This window comes from Halichoerus grypus, chromosome 15 (assembly GCF_964656455.1).
Source record: "Halichoerus grypus chromosome 15, mHalGry1.hap1.1, whole genome shotgun sequence".
NCBI lineage: Eukaryota > Metazoa > Chordata > Mammalia > Carnivora > Phocidae > Halichoerus > Halichoerus grypus.
This window is the reverse complement of record NC_135726.1, coordinates 54,765,399-54,785,476: the sequence shown is the minus strand read 5'-3', so window position 1 is coordinate 54,785,476 and position 20,078 is coordinate 54,765,399. Positions and strand designations below refer to the sequence as shown.

At 51.0% G+C, this 20,078-nt stretch overlaps 1 protein-coding gene and 1 pseudogene across 8 annotated transcripts in view; both read right to left on the bottom strand.

The window, feature by feature from the left end:
• Nucleotides 1–523: 523 nt before the first annotated feature.
• The window catches only part of MYH14 (myosin heavy chain 14), an 88,855-nt gene continuing 69,300 nt past the window's right edge, over nt 524–20,078 (bottom strand). For all 8 annotated transcript variants that reach the window (XM_036068129.2, XM_036068132.2, XM_036068131.2 and 5 more), the window contains 9 exons: nt 19,274–19,486; nt 18,265–18,426; nt 16,676–16,804; nt 15,921–16,009; nt 15,713–15,836; nt 5,970–6,178; nt 3,194–3,302; nt 1,424–1,596; nt 524–1,316 (listed from right to left, as the gene is read on the bottom strand). In XM_036068129.2, the coding sequence (XP_035924022.2) occupies nt 1,163–1,316; nt 1,424–1,596; nt 3,194–3,302; nt 5,970–6,178; nt 15,713–15,836; nt 15,921–16,009; nt 16,676–16,804; nt 18,265–18,426; nt 19,274–19,486 (1,362 nt within the window). In that variant the 3' untranslated portion in view covers nt 524–1,162. The remainder of the gene's footprint in view (nt 1,317–1,423; nt 1,597–3,193; nt 3,303–5,969; nt 6,179–15,712; nt 15,837–15,920; nt 16,010–16,675; nt 16,805–18,264; nt 18,427–19,273; nt 19,487–20,078) is intronic.
• LOC118520238 (nucleolar and spindle-associated protein 1 pseudogene) lies at nt 13,363–15,221 on the bottom strand (annotated as a pseudogene).

The following is a 20,078-nucleotide window of genomic DNA, read 5'->3' as shown; positions in this document are numbered from 1 at the left end:
TTGGGCAAGTCTCTCAACTCTCGGGCTTGTTTCTACCACTCTAACAGGGCAGGAGGGGGTGATCTATTCATTCAGCAAATATATGAATTCCAATTAAATTCCAGGCACTATTCTAGGTGCTGGAAAGCAATGGAATCCCTACCTCTAGGGGTTGTGTTGAAGGTTGAGACGAGCGTCCCACGTTTAGCCCATGTTCAGTTAAACAAAGGATCACTACTCAACAGGTGGCTCAACAGTCACTCTGTCACTGTTTTGCAAAGACTTGAGGGTCAGCCAGAGTGCAGCATCCCTTCTGCCACTTACTGGGAGGCTTGGAGCAAGGGACAGCACAGCTCAGTCTGTTTCCCCATCTGTATAATGGAGGGAATACCTGGGAAGGAGGCTGAAATGAGTTTTTCCACATTAAATGCCGGTACCCCAGAGGCTCCCAACACTGGTCAGCTGTGATTCGAACCAGCAGACTGCCCCACCTGCTGCCCCTTCAGAGATCCCTGCGCAGGAACACACTACAGCCCCATGGAGGTCCAGTTGGGGTTGGAGTTTATTTCTGCGAGAGCCTGGACGCTGGGAGGATATGGGGCCTCCTCCAGCCCCCGCAGGAAAATCCAACCGAATTGTGATCACACAAGAGCAACCAGAAAGGAGGGCAGAGCATGGGGGGGGGGCGGGGAGGTGGGGAGAGAGGGGTCCCCTTATCCCGCCCCTCTGCAAGGGTCAAAGGCTGGTGGAGACCTGGGGCTCAGGCTGTTGTCGATCAGAAGTTCAGGGGTCAGGGGCTAAGTGGAGAGAGGAAGAGAGGGAGTGGGGGAAGGGAATGGGAACCCTAGCTTCGCAGGGCAGGGGAGCCATGCTCCCTTGCTAATAAAGATCATTAATAATTAAGGATAGAGGGGAGCCCTTCGGGACCACAGCTTGCCAACTACACCTCGATCTCCTTCCCAGCGAGAGCCCCAATCCTCGTCTCCCTGCTCGTCTGCTCCTCTGTGTGTAGGAGTTCACAGGAGGTCTCAGAGCCCCCGCCCCCCCACCATGGGGTTGGTAAGTGCTGCAGTGCCAGAGGGTGGCACCATTTCCAAAGTGCAAGAAGCCGGAGGGAGGGTTCCTGGGACTGGAGCATCGAGGGGCCAGGGAGGGAGGGGCCATGGCTGGAGACAGGGTGGGGTCACTGGGGCTGGGACACCGGGGGCCCATCAGGCTCCTGGGGTGGCGGCCCAGCCCCAGGCTCCGCCTCCTCGGCCTCCTCTTCCGAGACCACGCCCTCCTCCAGTCGGAAGACCTGGCGCACCGTGCGGGTGGTGAAGGTGAGGGGGCCGCGTCTGCAGGGAGAAGGGAAAACCAAGAGATAGAGGTTAAAGGAGGGCGGCAGAGAGAGCTGGGGGGCGGCGCCTATGGAGCGAGGGTGCGCATGCGCAGCTGGCCGTACCGGAGCCGGTTCCTCAGCGTGTTCAACTCGCGGTTCATGGACTCCGAGGCCTCTGTGACATCTTCCAGCTCGTGCTGCAGCCTCCGGCGGACTGACTGAGCCCGGGACGCCTCCTCCTCAGCTTCTTCCAGCTGCCGCTTCAGCTGCTTCACCCGAAGGTTGCCCTTCTCCAGCTTGGTGGGAGCAGAGGGCTGGGTTGAGTCTCCAGGTGACGTCCTCACCCACTCCCTTGGCCCCCAGAGCCCCATCCCTCCTGCCCCACACCCCACACCCTGTGCCTTGCCTTCTGTTCATGCTTTGTTCTAGATCCTCTTGCCAGCCTCCATCCCAGCTTCAAATGTGAGGCTGTCCCCCACTTGGTCTTTCTATGCCCAGAGCTGACCCCATCTCTCCTCTGCTCAAAGCCCTCCCATGGCTCCCTAGTGGCGCTGGGACAAGGTCCCAGCCCCTCAGTCCGGCGTTCCAGGCCCTGCAGGGTCTTCTTCCCATAAACCCATTGGCCAGACCATCTTCATCAAGACCCTCCCCAAACCCTGCCATCTCTGTCTCCAGGGAGGGGACACGTGTGATCTGCCTCCCACCAACCCCTCTGGCCTCATTTCTTATCACTCAAACTCCCTTCCCCATTCTTCTCTCCAGCCACACTGCTCTGCTTTTTGCTCTAAACTCACCAGACTTATTTCCACACCCCAGGGCCTTTGCACCTGCTGCTCCCGCTGCCTGGCTCTTTCTCTCCCCTCAGTTCTCAATTCATATGACACCTCCTTAGAGCGGTCTTCCTGACACCACTCCCCCATCCCCAATCTAGGGAGTATTCCCTAATCCTCCACATCTTCTCTCTTCATTCTCCTGTTCCTTCATAGCCCCTGTCACAATCTGTCCTCATCTTTCCTTGTTTATAGGTGTCTTCCTTTTCCTATGCTACAAATGTGAGCTCTGTGAACGGGGGAACCTTCTCTGTCTTGTTCACAGCCATATCTCCAATGCCAAATATAGTACTGGGTGCCCGATAATTGTGGAATGCAGGGTGAATAAGCCGCAGCTGAGCTTTTAAGGGCACGGTGACTCTGTCTATAGTTAGAGAGACCTGGGATCTGATGCAGGCTCTGTCTCTATTAACCATGTGACTTTGGTACAAACTGTGTCCCCTTTTAAAGTTTCCCGTTTTCCCACCTGTGCATTGGGGCAGGTGAAAGAATGCAGACACGTTTTTGTTTTTGTTTTTGTTTTTAAACCACATGGTACAGTACTTGGGGGCACAGTTGCTGCTCAATAAATAATTAAGAGCACAGACTCTGCCTCCAGAGTCCTGGGGTTTGAACCCAGACTCCATCTCTTATGAGCTAAGTAATTTGAACAAGTTACTTCACCTTTCTGTGCCTCATCTTTCTCACCTGAATAAGAGGGAAAAGGATAGTACCTGCCTTATAGGGTTCTGATAAGAACTAAATGTACTACACGTTATGTCTTTCACACAGTGCCTGGCACATAGAAGGCATTTTGTAAACATTACATGTTATGATTTTAGCCCCGGCCTAGCCTCTGGGGAGGGTTTTTCTTCCTTCTCCTTAGCTGTCTCAGCTCCCCACCAGGACCTGTCCTAGATTCCACAATCTACAGATCACAAAGTCACTGATTCCAGCTCTCTGCTGATGTACCAAGCCCCAGGATGGTGGCCGCACGTGGCCTCTCGCGATGGGAACTCACGGCCTACAAAGATAGCATGGAGACCATCCCCCACAGTGCTCCCCAGAGACGTTGGCTACTCACCTGGTCCCGGAGCTGGTCAGCCACCCTCCGCTCCTCCTCCACCTGGAGCACCACCTCCTTAAGGCGCTTCTCGGCTCTGCGCACCAGCTTGCCGGAGAGGATGCGCTCCCTGGAGAGGGGTGTGAAGGAGACAATCAGGAGAGGTGCTTACGTGGGGTTCTGTCCCCTCAGCCTTGTCCAGTGGCTGCTGTCCTGTTTTCAGAGTGGCCTCTTCCCTCTTTCCCACCCCCAAGTGGCTCCCATAGTCTACTCAGGTCAGACATGGCTCCCAGGCTCCCGACTCCAGGGCATCTAGTCCTTGACTTGTATCAAGATGCCCGATGTTGAAAGTGTCTCCATGTCTGTACCAGTTCTCCATACCCCACTGTGTGCCCCCAGTCCTCCTCTCAGGGAACTGACTCACTGACCACCAGTCCCCAGGTCAGATATGGGGCATTATCCTCGCCCAGCCTGTCCCATTGCCCCCTGAACTCTGTCCTGTCCCCTCCTCTCTGTCCTCCAGCCTGAGCCCCCAGCTCAAGCCTGTGCTCTCCCACCTGACCTGGCCTGTCCTGTCCCTTCCCTCTCAACTCCCTTCTCCACTGTCCCTACATGTGTGTGGGACACTCTGGAAGCCCAGAGCTCCCCCCTCAGCCATGCTGGCTCCTTCTCCCCTCTCACACACACACCCTTTCTCTGGACAAGCTCATCTGCACCCCAGGTCTCCACACCCATCAGCAGCCTGCTAAATCTGCTAAATCTGTCTCCTGGGCTCCAGCCTGGATGGGCCCCCAGCATCGGCCAACCACGAGACCCCGCACACCCCTCACATTCCCCGCCTGGCTCAGCACCTTCTACCCAACCTGCTCCTCCTCCCCTGTGCTCCCCCTAGATCTGCAGGTCAGACACTGAAGCCATCCTCACCTCCTGTCCCCTCAAAGCCTTTCCCTCCCCTCTCCCAAATTTCCCCATCCGTGGTCCCGGCTCATCTGCCCTCTCCTGCAAGGACCATCACACCCGGGGTGAAGTCCATGTGAAGGGGCCCCTAGCGATGGGCAGTGCTCGGCAGCCTCAGGTGTGCTGAGAGGCAGGCACGGGCTGGGGGAAGTGGGAGGGCTCGAGCCGTAGAAAGGGATGTGGTGGGGGAGGCTCCTTCAGCTACAGATCCCCTGGCCATTCCTTGCTCCCAGGGTGACTTTGAGCAGGTCATGGATACCTTCTGAGCCTCAGTTTCTCTATCTGTATAACGGTGGAGGAGGAGCTCAGACTGGTGTATCCATACACCTCTGGAAGGTCTTCCCAGAGACCCCAAACTACATCTCCCATGAACCCCTGGGCCCCTGGCCAGGCCCTGGGATGAGAACACCTTCTTTCATGACCATCTGGGGCTGGTTCCCATTGCCTGTCCCTGAGACCTCTCATGCTCATCATGCTCCCCAGTGAACTCAACTTGTTTCCCCAATATTCCCGCAGTCACCAGGACTTAAGCCCTAACACTGTCCTCTTCCCCCATACCCACAACAGCCTATCAGCCCCCAGCTCCATCCCTCCTGCCCCTCTTTTTCATCCCCTCACACCCCAGCCCCAGCTTAGGCCTCATCTCCTGCCACCTGGACCAGCACCAAGCCTCCTCCCTGGCCTCCCAGCTCCCAGTCTCTGTCCTCTAGTCTGCTCCCAACTTGACCCCCAGGGAGACTTTCTACAGCCAGCACTGGTCCTGCCCCTCCCCAGCTCACAGCCTCCAATGGTTTCCCAATTTCCCAGGACAGAGTTCCTCAGCCTGGCATTCAAGGCTCTCACCTCCCCATCTCTCTCCTGAGTCACAGGCTCCCAGGACCAGTCACCCTCCTCCAAATGCCCTGATGTCTCCCACATGTGTCCCCAAGGCTGCTGCTCTGCCTGGGACAGAAATGGCCTCAATTCTCACCTCTTCCTGTATCCACAGCCTTTGCAATAGGATTTTGCAGCTTCTCGCACCAAGAGACAGAATCTATTTCACCGTTCCTTTAGATCTGAGCTGGCCACACGACTTGCTTTAGTGACAGGAGGATGCAGCAGAAGTGACATTGTACCAGTTCCAAGTCTAGGCCCCAAGAAGCCTTTAACACTTTCCCTCACTCTTGGAACCTGGACTCTGCCATGTGAACAATCCTGGGCCAGTCTGGAGCAGAGACTAGTTAGCCTCAGTGTCCCAGGCAAGACCTTAAGCAAATGAGAGCCCAGCCAAGATCAGCAAATCCATCTAACTGACTCGGCTATGGATGCATGAATGAAGCCCCCACGCTCAGATCAGCAGAACCTATCAGCCAGCCAAGGACTCATGAACAATAAGAAATGGTTGTTGTTTTAAGCCACTAAAGTTTAGGCTTGTTTGTTATGCAGCTAGAGCCAACTGCTACATTACTGTTTGGAGATTTATTTACTTTAGAGAGAGACTGTGTGGGAGGAGGGAGGAGCAGAGGGAGAGGGATTAGCAGACTCCACGCTGAGTATGGAGCCTGACACGGGGCTCGATTCCATAACTCTGAGATCATGACCCAAGCCAAAGCCAAGAGTCAAATGCTCAACTGACTGAGCCACCCAGGCCCCCCGACATTACTGTTTAAATCATATTCTTAGTGGGAGTGCAGTTACTTGCAGCCTAAAGCATCCTAAATAATAGAGGAAATCAGCAATCATTAATATTATGATGCCTTTTGGATGTTTCTAAACCAGGTGCTTGTAACACAGCTCCCCTTCATCTCCCTGACCAGAATGTGGGGATCACCCTCCAGCTGTGCCCTCCTCTAACACCCACCTGCTCTCCTGCTCCAGCTGCTCCTCAGCCTGGGCCAGCTTAGACTCAAGGGCAGCGATGATCATCTTCTGGCGGGCCCGGGCCCCAGCGTCCTCCTCACCTAGGCGCCCCCGGAGCTCTTGTATCTGCCGCTCAAGCTGCTGTCGCCCACTCTCTGCCTTGGCCGAGAAACTTCGCTCAGCTGACAGCTCTGCAGTCAGTGATTCCACCTGTAGCAGTGGGAAAAGCAGAACCATCATGGGGAAGTCTCAGAGGGAAGACGGTAGGTAAATTCAGGCACCTCCCACAATTGAGTTGACAATGGTTAAGTGCAGAGCACAGAGCCTGGTACATACTAAATAATAAATGTCAACATGTATTTTTCCTGATTGGCTGAGCAGCCAACAGCAGCGCCAGCCCTGGGTTTTAACCTTTCCAATAGCTTTCTGCTATTTTAATAAGTCCACAAGACTATCACAAACTAAATGCTATAAATTCTACCTCTGTGAATGAGTCCATTCGAAGGGTTATCACACTTCTGTTTGCACTGGGATCATCTGGGGAGCTTGTGAAAAAGATGCAGACCGCAGGGTCCCACCCCCCAGAAATTCTGCTTCCAGCTGATCTGGGGTGGGGGTGGGTGGGTCCATGATTCCGTATTTTCAACAAGCACCTCAGGTGGTTCTGATATGGGTGACGTGCGGGATCATTTTAAGAAATGCCAGCTCAACAACAGTAACTACTACATTGAGAATGTGTAAACACACCTCTAATAATAGTTCCTGTTTATTTATTCAGCTCGTACTCCGAGTGAGGTCCTGCGCCGGGGCTAAGGAAGTGAGTCAGATCCAGTCTGATTCATACTTTATTACACTGTGTCTTCACAGGAACACATCGGCATGGTGATTAGCATATGCTTTTTTTTTTTTTTAACTTTTTATTGGAAAACGAAACTGTAATGCAGGAAGTCAGAAACTGATCAAGTCTATGACGTCAGGAGTTAACAAAAGGCAAACACCACTGTCACTCCCACCCAGGTGAAGAAATAGAATGTTGCCATTCCAGAAGGCCCTGCATGTCACCATCCTAATATCAACCCCTACCTTCCCCACAAAACAGCACACCACCCTGACTTTCACGGTAATCACTTCTTTGCTCCTCTTTCGAGTTTTATCACTCAAAGATGAAGGCCTAGATCCTATAACTGAATCTTGCCCATTTGAAAACTTTTGTGTATGTTTCTTTAAAAAAAAAAAAAAAACAACCCTAGGAATACACTTTATTTATTTTTTTAAGTAGGCTCCATGCCTGGTGTTGAGCTTGAATTCACAACCCTGATCAAGACCTGAGCTGAGATCAAGAGTCGGACACTTACCTGGCTGAGCCACCCAGGAGCTCCTAAGTTGCTATTGTTTTAAAGCTACCTGGTTTGGGGTACTTTGTCATGGCTGCCCTAGGAAACTAATGTAGTGACTAATGAGTATTGAAAGAAAATCACTGTGAACTCATGGATTTAAACAGATTGGACAGATTTAAAGCAGTTGTGATTATTATTCTTGTAGAAGCTCCAATTGCTCCATTTGGGGCCAACAGGAGCCTCTCCTGGTTGATGTCTAGGTGTTTTTTAACATAAGTAGGCCAGCTCCTGGGGCGCCTGGTGGCTCAGTTGGTTAAACGTCTGCCTTCGGCTCAGGTCATGATCCCAGAGTCCTGGATCGAGTCCTGCATCAGGCTCCCTGCTCAGCAGGGAGCCTACTTCTCCCTCTTACTCCGCTGCTCCCCCTGCTTGTGCTCTCTCTCTTTCTCAAATAAATAAATAAAATCTATAAAAAAAAAAAAAAAGCATGCTAGCTTCCTTGATAACTGGTATGTTGTGGACTCAATGCTTGTGTCCCCCCAAAATTCCTATGTTGAAGCCTTAAGCCCCAATGTGGTGGGATCTTGTGACAGGGCCTTTGGGAGGCGATTAGGGTTAGATGAGGCCATAAGGGTGGGACCCCCATGATGGCATCAGCGCCTTTATAAGGAGCTTCAAGAGAAAGCACTCTCTCGGGGCGCCTGGGTGGCTCAGTCGTTAAGCGTCTGCCTTCGGCTCAGGTCATGATCCCAGGGTCCTAGGATCGAGCCCCGCATCGGGCTCCCTGCTCTGCGGGAAGCCTGCTTCTCCCTCTCCCACTCCCTCTGCTTGTGTTCCCTCTCTCTCTGTCAAATAAATAAATAAAATCTTTAAAAAAAAAAAAAAAAGAGAGAGAGAAAGCACTCTCTCCCTGCGCATGCGCCCACATGGTGGCTGCTTCCAAGTCATGAGAGAGGCCTCAGAATAAAATCTACCTCACTGGCACCTTGATCTTGGACTCCCAGCCTCCAGAACTGTGAGAAATAAATGTCTGTCGTGTGAGGCACCCGCCATCCACCCCCCCACCCGCAGCCGATTCGGCAGCCTGAGCAGACCAAGGCATGGTATGACCAGACACTCCAGGCTCCTCTTGTTCATTTCCTGCTTCAGATCTGGAATCAGCCGTTTGTAAAGAAGTTGCAGTTTCTTTTAGCGGAACATGGCATTTCTGGACCACAAACTTGGGTACCAGGGATGCTCATGGCTACTGGACTGGCTATTGTTCTCAGGCCTTCTGGACAGATAGGATGGCTCTCTACAAAATACCTCACAAGTTCATGTGAACACGTGCAAGTCCAATTCAGAACCACAGGGTTTTGCTTGGTTTTAATTTAGCCTCTCCTCATGACACATCTACATTTAGGTGCTTACATGCTTACAGGCTCGGACGGCAACAGAATGTGGATGTGCCGTCTTTACTCATTTACTTTATCCCACGTTACACACGTGATGGTCTCAGAAACACACCGCAAATACTGTCACCACCAATATAATTACTCAATCTAGTAATACATTTTTTTTTTTTTACATATTTGCCCATTCTCTTAATTTAAATAGTTGCACTACACACAACTGAGCAGACAGCTTGTACCTTTTTTACTCCTTTTCAGCCCTCACTGAGTCTTAGAACAATGAGCAAACCTCACGCTCGTTACACCCTCACGCTGGTGTCTCTCTAATGATTCCGATCGATCATCTGAACCTGGTTCTCTGGGGTGGTGGCTCTCAGAGGCAGCGTGCCTCAGAACCTGGAAGACTTGTTAAAGCAGATTGCTGGGCCCCACCTCTGGCATTCCTCACTCACTTGGGTTTGGCTGAGGCCCTCGAACTTCCATTTCCAGCAAGTTCTCAGGTGATGCTGATGCTGCCGGCCTTGGGGTCACTTTGAGAACCACTGGTCTCGTAGATTCCTCAGGAATCACTTGTGGGAACGCGGCCCCTGAGCTCCTGCATGCTGGCACCTCGTCTCTGTCCTTTATACTTGGAAGGAAGTTTTGCTGGGTGCAAAACCCATGGCTCATATCTTTCTCTGAGAATCTTAACTATATCCTTCCATTTTCTTGCAGCATGAAATCTTGCTCTCAAAAATCTGATGACAATCTAATTTTCTTTTCCTTGCAGGTCATGTGCTCATTTTTCCCTAGATGAATAAGGATACCCACCCCCCTTATTTGTTCCATAGTTTCACTAGCATCTGTCTTGGTATCAGTTTTTTTTAAAGATTTTATTTATGTATTTGAAAGAGAGAGTGAGTGAGAGAGAAAGAGAAGAAGGGACAGAGGGAGAGGAAGAAGCAGACTCCCCATTGAGCAGGGAGCCTGATGTGGGGCCTGATCCCAGGACTCCAGGATCATGACCTGAGCCAAAGGCAGATGCTTAACTGACTGAGCCACCCAGGTGCCCGTTGGTATTTTTTTTGTTTGATTTTTGTTTTTTTACTTTTTCTTTCTTGTGGTTTTTTTGTTGTTGTTCGTTTGTTTTTAAAGATTTTATTTATGTGTCAGAGAGAGAGAGAGAGAGCCACAAGCAGGGGGAACGGCAGGCAGAGGGAGAAGCAGACTCCCAGCTGAGCAAGAAGCCTGATGAGGGACTCAATCCCAGGACCCTGGGATCATCACCTGAGCCGAAGGCAGCCGCTTAACCAACTGAACCACCCAGACGTCCCAATTGGTATAAGTTTTGATAGGTCAATATCCTTGGGTACACAGTGTGCTCTTCCAGTATGTAGCTTCCAACTGTATTATTTCAGGAAAGTTCTTGCATTATGCTCTCAGGTTATTTGCTCTGTCCTCCTGCCTGGGTCTTCTTCTTTGGGGACTCCCATTACTGTTTGTTGAATCCTCTTAGCCAGTCTTCAATATTTGCTATTTTCTTGTAAATCCTTTTTTGTGTCTTTTTAAGTTTCATTTTGATTTTTAAAAAGAGTTACTTTAGAGAGAGAGAGAGAGAGAAGGTGGGACGTGCAGAGGGAGAGGGAGTCCCAAGGAGACTCCGCGACGAGTGCAGAGCCTAAGGTGGGGCTTCATCCTAGGACCCTGGGATCATGACCTGAGCCGAAGTCAGACGCTTAACCAACTGAGCCACCCAGGTGCTCTGCCCCCATTTTGATTTTTTTTAAAGACTTATTTTATTTTACTTTAGAGACAGAGCACATGTGTGTGCACATACATGAGCAGGGGGGAGGGGCAGAGGGAGAGAAGCAGACTCCCTGCCGAGTACAGACCCAACTCAGGGGCTCGATCCCAGGAGCCCGAGATCATGACCTGAGCTGAAACCTAGAGTCAGATGCCTCACTGACTGAGCCACCCAGGCACACCGCCCCACCCCCATTTTGATTTTTAAAGACATTCTCCTTTTCACTAACAGCCAAGGACGCAGGTTCGGTTAAGTCCCATCATTCCGTGTATGGCTGTAGGATCCTGTGCTCCCTTCACTAGGGCAGGTAGGCTTATTTACCTCACTTCTAATGAGCACCCGGCACTGTTTTAGGTTCTGGAGATAGAGTAGTGATCACAATTAAGACAGAGGCTCTACTGGTGCAGCCACTCTGGAAAACAGTATGGAGGTTCCTCAAAAAGTTGAAAATAGAGCTACCATATGATCCAGCAATTGCACTGCTGGGTATTTACCCCAAAGATACAAAAGTAGGGACCCGAAAGGCTACGTGCACCCCGATGTTTATAGCAGCAATGTCCACAATAGCCAAACTGTGGAAAGAGCCAAGATGTCCATCAACAGATGAATGGATAAAGAAGATGTGGTATATATATACAATGGAATATTATGCAGCCATCAAAAGGAATGAGATCTTGCCATTTGCAACGACGTGGATGGAACTGGAGGGTATTATGCTGAGCGAAATAAGTCAAACAGAGAAAGACATGTATCATATGACCTCACTGATATGAGGAATTCTTAATCTCAGGAAACAAACTGAGGGTTGCTGGAGTGGGGGGTGGGGTGGGAGGGATGGGGTGACTGGGTGATGGACACTGGGGAGGGTATGTGTTCTGGTAAGCGCTGTGAATTGTGCAAGACTGTTGAATCTCAGATCTGTACCTCTGAAACAAATAATGCAATATATGTTAAGAAAGAAAAAAAGAAGAAGAAGAATGTAGCAGGAGGGGAAGAATGAAGGGGGGGAAATCGGAGGGGGAGAAGAACCATGAGAGACGATGGACTCTGAAAAACAAACTGAGGGTTCTAGAGGGGAGGGGGTGGGAGGATGGGTTAGCCTGGTGATGGGTATTGAGGAGGGCACGTTCTGCATGGAGCACTGGGTGTTATGCACAAACAATGAATCATGGAACACTATATCTAAAACTAATGATGTAATGTATGGGGATTAACATAACAATAAAAAAAATTAAAAAAAAAAAAAAAGACAGAGGCTCTACTCTTGAGGTGCTTACATTCTTTTTTTGTTGTTGTTTAAAGTACGCTCCACACCCAGCATGGAGCCCAACACGGAGCTTGAACTCACCACCCTGAAATTGAGACTGAGCCAAGATCAAGAGTCAGATGCTTAACCGACTGAGCCAATCAGGCATCCCTCAAGGGGCTTACATTCTGTTGGGGAGATGGATAGCAGACAAACAGGTAAGTATATATTATAGTTCCAGGTAGCAGTAAGTGATATGAAGGAGATTCAAGCAGAGAGAATGGAAGGGAATTGTGTGAGAGAGCGTGACTGTTTCACACAGGGTGGTCAGGGAAGGCTCTCCTGAAGGAATGAGACATGGGATGGTCTGGGATAAGAGCTTTCTCCCAGGAGGAGGGAACAGCAAGTGCAAAGGCCCTGAGGTAAGAAATAGAAAACTTCCTCTATTCCCTGGAAAAAATAAAATAAAAAGTCAAGGAACAGTGAGAAGCCTGGTGTGGCTGGAGCAGAGTCAACCAGGGATAAAGAAGGGTTAGAGAAAAGGTCTGAGTTAGCCAGGGGCCAGAGTGTGGGGCCTTGTATATGACTGGGCTTCCACTCTGAATGAGATCATCATCCTGGAGTATGACTGCCTCTCCTACTGGTCTAGGTGCTCCCCAAGGGCTGAGCTGGGGTCTTATTCTTCTCTGCATCCCAAGCAGTGTCAGGGCATGGCTCCTGAAAGGCCTCAAAATATGTCTTTAAAAATTAATGAGGGGCACCTGGGTGGCTCAGTCAGTTAAGCATCCGACTCTTGATTTCAGCTCAGGTCATGATCTCAGGGTCATGGAATCAAGCCCACGCTGGGCATGGAGTCTGCTTGAGATGCTCACTCCCTCTCCCTCTGCCCCTCCCCACCACCCCCCTCTCACACATTTTCTCTCTCTCAAATAAAAAAAAAAATTAATGAATTAGTGGAGACATAGGTCTGTCTTTGGAAATCCTATCCCTCCATTGCCTGCCTGGCAAACTCTTAACTTCCTTCAAGATCTTTTTTTTTTTTTTTTTTTTTTCAACTCAATCATGAATTTATTTACAAAGAATCTACCACCATGAGAAAACATTTATGAAAATCTTAAACAGTACAAAGCTCTGAAGCTCCACTGAGGTGCAACAAACATGGCTATGAGGCTAAGCAACTCTAGTCTTTTCCATAAAGTAAGATGTAACTCTGACAGAGCATATTAATCCTTGAAGCAGCAATCCTCAGATTTCAGTATGGCCCTGTATATTTTTAAGGCCAGAATAAGCTATAGAGTTTTTAAGAATATATTGAGTGACAGAGGGCAATTTCATCAAGTGATTGGAACAAATGTGCACAGGTAACAAAACACTTCACATAGGTAGAATATTTATGCCATTACCAACCCGTTTGGTTCCCTGTTTCATTAAGACGACTCGATCCTCTGGAGGAGGATGAGGTGGCTTTCTCAGCTTGTTAGTGGTTTAGGTTCTACTAAAGGTTGTGGTAGAACTACCTACCATCAGGTTAATGCTTCTGTCTGGAACAGGATTCCAGTTCTGTCAGCAGAGGGAACTTGACATTAAAAATCTAGGTCAAGAATCTACAGGATGAGTCTCATTAGAAAACTGAATTGTACAGACTTAGATAAAAACCATTTCAAAGAATTTGTGAGCTTTAAGGTCAATAACAACTTTCCAGGGATGTAGTATGTGAAGAGAACCACGAACACTACGTAGAGAGTGAACACAAAGAGCAGAAAAAAGTCTTTTGACTAAAGTGAGAAAGACAGTAGAAAAATATTTACAATAAAGAAAGGGTTCAGAATAAAATACTATTTACAGGATGTTAAAAAATTAATCTTCAGCCATAATGAGGCCTCTTCGAGCTCCTAAAACCTTTGCTTTCTTCTCCTTCTGTCTTTGCTCATGTTGTTTCCGTTGTTCCTCCCTAGTCTGGAGAGGAGGTTGTTTGTAAGTTTTCTTGTGGAAGCTAACTCTGTTTACATGCTCCTTCAGAGAATTATTTTCTTTAGATTGACCCCATGGTTTCAGCTTGCCTTTGTGTGGCTCATAGTTGAGGGGACGAGACAGACTTGCTTTGAGATCAAACACTGGCTTCTTGTTGGAGGCTGAAGTCTGTGTTGCCTGATTGTCAATTTGAATGGGGTAACAACAGAAGCAGAATTTCCATTTGTGGTCTTTAACTTGTCTGTCCCGAGCACAGCCTGGCCTTCTGGGGTATTCCCAGGTATGGTCACATGTGGAGACTTTCTGGCTGGAGTCTTGGTCAGTGAACGCTTATGCTCATTATCTTTGGTAGCAGCTGAAAACCTGACGTTCATTTTAGTAGCCGAGAGAACGGATGGCTTGGCGGAGCCCTTCCCACACAAGGTGCTCCGGCCCTGCGAGTGGCGCTGGCTGGTGGGAGTGCAAGCCGCGGGGAGCCTTCCCCGGAGAGGAACTGGAGTCACCACCGCTCCCTTGGTGACCGGCTGCTTCTTCAGTTCATTAAATGAATTGTGTTCTTCAAAATGTTTCTTTTTTCTCTCAATATATTGATCAATGGACTCCATTTCCTTAAAACGAGCCTCATGAAGCTTCTTAAAGTTTGGAGTAGTGCTTGTATTTCTTTTGCTTTTTCCAAGTTTGGAAAACCCATCTGTGTAGAGAGGCTTCTTTCTTTCTGAAGGTACCTTTGAATCTTCATTACCATTTATTCTTCTTTTTCCTGAGGAAACGGCATTCTCCTCTCCTTGGCTCTCATCTGGTGGTGAAGGAACTTCTGCAACTGTTCTGAGATCCTGGTTTTCCTGCTTCTCTTGATTCTGCAATTCAGCGTGATCATTTATTTTTATCTCTGAATCATCCTGCTGGGAGTCAGGGTTCCTGTGGACCGTCCTGCACCTTCTCCTGGTTTTGGTGCCATGGCCAATTGGCTCTCTCTCAGCTTGTTCCTGGCTGCCACTCTGCATCTCAGCCTCGTCACAAGACGATGCAGAAGTTTGACTTCCATCCCGATTATCATTTTCTTTTTTTACTTCGTGTTTAAGGTGGGCTTTCAAGGCTTTTCACAACTTGTCTGCCCTCAGGTTAGCCCGGAGGCCCAGATTCTTGGCTAAGTTCTGCAGGTCGCTGTACTTGAAGGAGTCCAGCTCCTCAAGGGAGGGTATGGCCATGGCGAGCTGCATCCAGGCAACCACGCAGAGGACGCGTACTCCAGCCTCTGCAGTGAAGTTCAAAACTCTGGCGCCCTCCTTCAAGATCTTTTAAGACATCTCCTCCAACAGGAAGTCTTCCCTGATAGCCCCTAGCCTCCAGGCTGGGTCAGTAGTCTCCTCTAGGTTCTCACAGTGTCTTGCGCTTCCTCCATTTTCATTTGTACTTCTGTATTGGGTTAGTCAGTCTCCTCCATCAGACTAGGATGTCCTTAAAGGCAGAGACCTGGAATGATCCATCGCCAGGTCCCCTGTACCACCCAGAATAGGACCTGAGCCTCCAGAAGCCTCGGACAGGATTTATAAATAAATATACAAATGAAAATATGCTTTTCTCTGTCTGCCTAGCTCCTATTTATGCCTTAAAACCCCAGCCAAATGTCCCTTCTTCCACATACCTTCTTATGACTCTTGCAGCGAGTTCTCTCCCTCCTTCCCCCACTCTCTCTCTATCTCTGTCCATCTATCTGTCTGCTGGGCCCAAGATAGTCCTATTATCACACATGCCACCCAACCCATAGACACTGTAGTTCCATGTCTATGTTCCCAGGGAACTCTGCAGGACAGAGACCCCACATCATTCATCTCTGGATCCAGCCCTTGTGAAGCCTCAGAAATACAAGGGAATGAATGCATCAGAGAAAACTCCTATTCAACCATTAAAACCCAACCCAGACATTCCCGTCTCCTTTATCTGTTGAATAAAAGGACTGAAGATTACGGTCCCAGGTCAGCGAGGACCCAGGCCATCTGGGGGGACAGTGCTCACCTGCAGGAGCAACTTGCGGTAGCGATCATTGAGTAGCTCTGAGTTGCTCTGCTCCTCCTCCAGCTCCTCTTCCATTTGCCCCAGGCGTCCCTCCAGCTGCCGCTTCTCCTCCAGAATGGCTGCCCTAAGGAGAACAGGAACAGGGGGAGGTGAGAGGGTGCGAGGGCCAGGGAGGGTGCCCTGCCCCACATGACGATGGGCCACTCACTTGCTAAGGCTGCCGTTGGCCAGCTCGTCTGCCATCTCGTCCCGCTCCTGCTGGATTTGCCGCCGGGCACGATCAGAGGCGGCCAGTTCCTGTGATGGCAGAGAGGGCTGGTGGTCAGCAGTGGCGGGGTGAGGCTATCTGGGCATCGGCCTCCCTGCTCTCACACCTCAAGTCTCTTGGCCTGTCTTCAGTGCACACGACCTTCCATCCCTGGACAACCTTGGAATGAACTTCAGTCTACAGACAGATGTCTCCTAAATCGGTCTCTCCAGAGCCCCTGACTCATGTCCACCGCCAGACACCCCCCCCCAGCAGGGCCTCACTGAGCTCAGCATCTCCTTTCCAACCTGCTCCTCGAGGTCCCCCCAGTCACCGGGCCTGACCCTCAGGTCTCTCCTAACTTCCTCTGCCCCCTTACGACCCACAGCCCTGTCCATGCTGACCCTTTACTTTCTCTGCCTTGTCTCCTCCCTGCCCCCATGGTCCCAGCTCAGGCCTTGTCCTCTCTCCGCAGCCTTCCTGACTCTAATCTCCCCCTGCTCTACTCAGAACCCTCCCAGGGCTCCCTAGTACCCTCAAGTCCAGTCTGTTGGCCCCGACCCCCGCCCCCCTCCAATCCCCAGAGGCCCGCCCCCCTTGGTCTCCCATCCCAGGTCCCCGCCGGCCCTCCCAGCCCCCGCCTCCAATCCCCAGGGGCCCGCCCCCTCAGGGCCCCGCCCACCCCACTACCAGGGCCACGCCCATTCTGGCATCACCTCCTGCAGTCGCAGCACTTCCGCCTCCAGCGCCTTGAGGCGCTTCTCATTCTCCCGGTTCTGGGTAAAGATTTCCTCCCGGGAGCTGCGCGACTCTTCCACCTCCCGCCACAGCTCCTTCATCTGGGCCTGGGCGGAATGAAGCAAGTGAGCGGGTGCAGCCTGATCGTGACTCACGGGGAAGCCCCTCCCCTCGCCTCAGCCCTGCGGGGACTCCCCGGCTCCCCGAGAGCAAGCAAAGCCCTGCAGCCCGCCCCAGCCCCCGGCTCTGTGACCTTGGACCAGCCCCTCCCGCTCTCTGGGCTTCGGCTACCTCCAATTTAAAAAAAGTAACACCTTAAAACTAAAGTAAGCGTGAAATGGGTGTAGTATTTGGACTCTGCAGTAATAATAATGCTGGCGCACACTTACTGAACATTTACCGTGGGCCAGGCTCTGTTATACACGCGTACTGACTCCCTTCATCCTCACAACTCCAGCTGGTGGGGGCTAGTTTCCTCCCCAGTGTAGACATGGAACAACTGACGCCCAGAGAGGCTCAGCAACGAGCCAAGTGTGCTAAATGGCAGAGTCAGGACTTGAACCCAGGCCATCTGGCCCCAGGGTTTCCACTTCTAGTCACTTTGCTATGCGGCCACACCACTGAGTGTGTAAAGATGTCAGCGTAAGACTTTTCAATGGCGCTTAAAGAAAAATAAAACACAAACTTGATGCCTACCACCATTAAAAAAAACTCCGTAAAGAGGTCAGTAAGAACAGTACTGGGCTTGGTACTGGGCGGTTATGAATATTATTACTTGCTTGATAATAACAGCTTTTCAGTGCAGGCGCCTTCTCTCAGGGGTGACGTAGTGGGAAATTTTTACTTTTTGGAGAGGGATCTTTCTGTCCTAGCGCTGCCCAATGGGGAGATATTGCAAGGACATGCATTGTTTTACATTTTCAAGTGGCCCCATTAGAAAGGTAAAAAGAAACAGGTGAAAGTAGTTTGAACACTGTATTTTTATTTAGCCTGACATATACAAAATGTTATTATTTCCATTTATAATCACTATAAAGATTATTGAGATATTTCACTTTTTTTTTTTTGGTACTAAGTCTTCAGAATCCAGCACGTAATTTGGATTTCAGCCCCACCAAACCTTAGCTGCCCAACAGCCACATGGGGTTGGCACCCACTGTATGGGACAGTCCAGTTCTATACTTTTTTACAAAAAAAATTAGACTTTACATGGACACATTATTATCACCAAAAAAAATTTTTTTAAGTAATCTCTACTCCTAACCTGGGGCTCGAACTCACGACCCCGAGCTCAAGAGTCGCATGCTCCACAGACTGAGCCATCCAGGCAACACCTCTCCCAATCTTTTTTAAACAACCAGATATAACTTTGATATTAGGGGAGGAACCCTACGGCATTTACATTTCAAAAATTAAGTAGAATGAAGAAACTGGACTTTCAGCTAAGCATTTTAAGGAAATAAAAAATATAAAAAGCGAGTGAGCCTTTGGCACATGGGTATTTATAGAGCGGCAGCTCGTGGGGTCGAAGGGGCCGACTCGCAGGGGGCTTAAGCCCCACCCCTACCTGCATCTTGCGGAGCTGCTTCACCGCCTCCTCCTTGCCCTGCGCGGCGGCCGAGTTCTGGGCTCTCAAGTCCTCCAGCTCCGCCTCCAGCTTCTGGCGGGCGGACACGGCCAGGGCGCGCTGCTTGCGTTCTTCGTCCCGGTCCACCTCCGCATCCCTCAGCTGCAGGGAGGCCGGGAGGGGCAGGCTCAGGGGGCGGGAGGCCCAGGCTCCCTCTACATGCTAGTGACCTAGACGTGCACCCGCCAGCCCCTGTCCAGGCCACCAGCGCCTTTCCTCCTGCCCTCTTGCTCCTCTACACCCCAAACGGATCCCAGATCCTCGTCCCCAGAGCCCCAGGCTCTTATCCTTCCGAAGCCCCCTTTACTCCAGCCTCTGCTCTGCTCCCATGTGTCCCCTCCAGCCCATTCCCGCACAGCTCCAGAGGCTCCTTCTACACTCACGGCTGCCCTGCCCCCCCCATGCTCAGCACCCAGCTCAAGCCGGCGGTAGAGCACCCGAAGTCCCCCCACTGGCGAGTCATGAATGGATGTTGCCAACCACAGGGAGAGGGGAATGAGTAAATGAACAAGGGAGGAAGGCTGTGGGGTGTAGAGGAGCTGGTCCTTGAGCGATGGAGGAGAGCCTGGGCAGGATGGAGGGAGTGGGGGGGGGGGCTGGGGGTTGGGGAGAGGAAGTTTCTGGAAAGGGGGTAGCTGGTGGGCGGATGGAGGAGCAGCTGGATGAAAGTGTTGGTTGGTGGAGAGGTTGTGTGTGGGTGGGGGGCTGTGTGGGTACCCAGGCAGATGCTGGGTGAATGGTCTGGTGATGATGTCTGATCGGGTGTGTCAGTCCGTCAATGGGACATGCCTGTGGGTTCACGGGTGACGCTGGGTGAATGGGCTGGGGAGCAGGAGGGCCTTGGGAAGCAACACTGAGCAGCAGGTAGGTGAGTGAGACGTCCTTGGCCCCTCTTTCAGCCTCCCAGCCGGATGGGCGCCCTCCAGCCTCCAGCCTGGTCTGCTGGTACCTGCTTGGCCAGCTGCCGCCGCCTGTCCTCGCCAGCCTCATCTCGGCTCTGCAGGTCGCGCTCGTGCTGCGCCTTGAGAGCCTGCAGGGTCACTTCCAAGCGCAGCTTGGCGTCCTCGGCTGCCGTCAGCTCGTCCTCCAGCTCCGTCACCTGCCCTCGCAGGTCGCTGGCTATCTGTTCTGCCGCCCTGCGGGATCGCTCCTGCTCATGTGCCTGGAGGGGATGGGAGGGTGAGCTCTGCGCGCCTGGGGCACAGGGAGGGGGAGGCCAGGACCCTAGATCTATCCTAGGACAGTGTGAGGGAAGCTTTGATGGTCAAGGTGATGTGCACATTCTGGCTTGCTCATTCATTCACCATTTCCCGGGCAGCTAGTTACTAGGTGTCTCATTCTGAATCATCCTAAAACATTTCATTAATAACCTCTGCGTGCAAGTTCTGTTATCCGAAGCCCTTGAGAGTCCAGTTCCAGTGTTTGTTAGGTCAGCTCTCACTCACGGTGGATTATTTCCTCGTGGGTTTTGAGATTTTGCATCGTGAGCTCACTTCACTAAGGGGCTTCAGGTTTGGGAACATCCTGTGTGGACATGGGTTGAAGGGATGTTGCCCCAGACTCGAGTGTTGATTTGTGCTGGACCCCCCAGGATAGCGCCATCCCACTATCTCCTGTGATTTTTTTTCTCAGCCCTTCCAGGGAGTTGTAAATTAAAATCCCAAACACCCTGTGAAGGCAGATCTGGGCTTATGAATTCTGAGACACCCCCCTCCCCCATCATGCCTCTCCTTTAACTGTCACCGTCTCAGAAA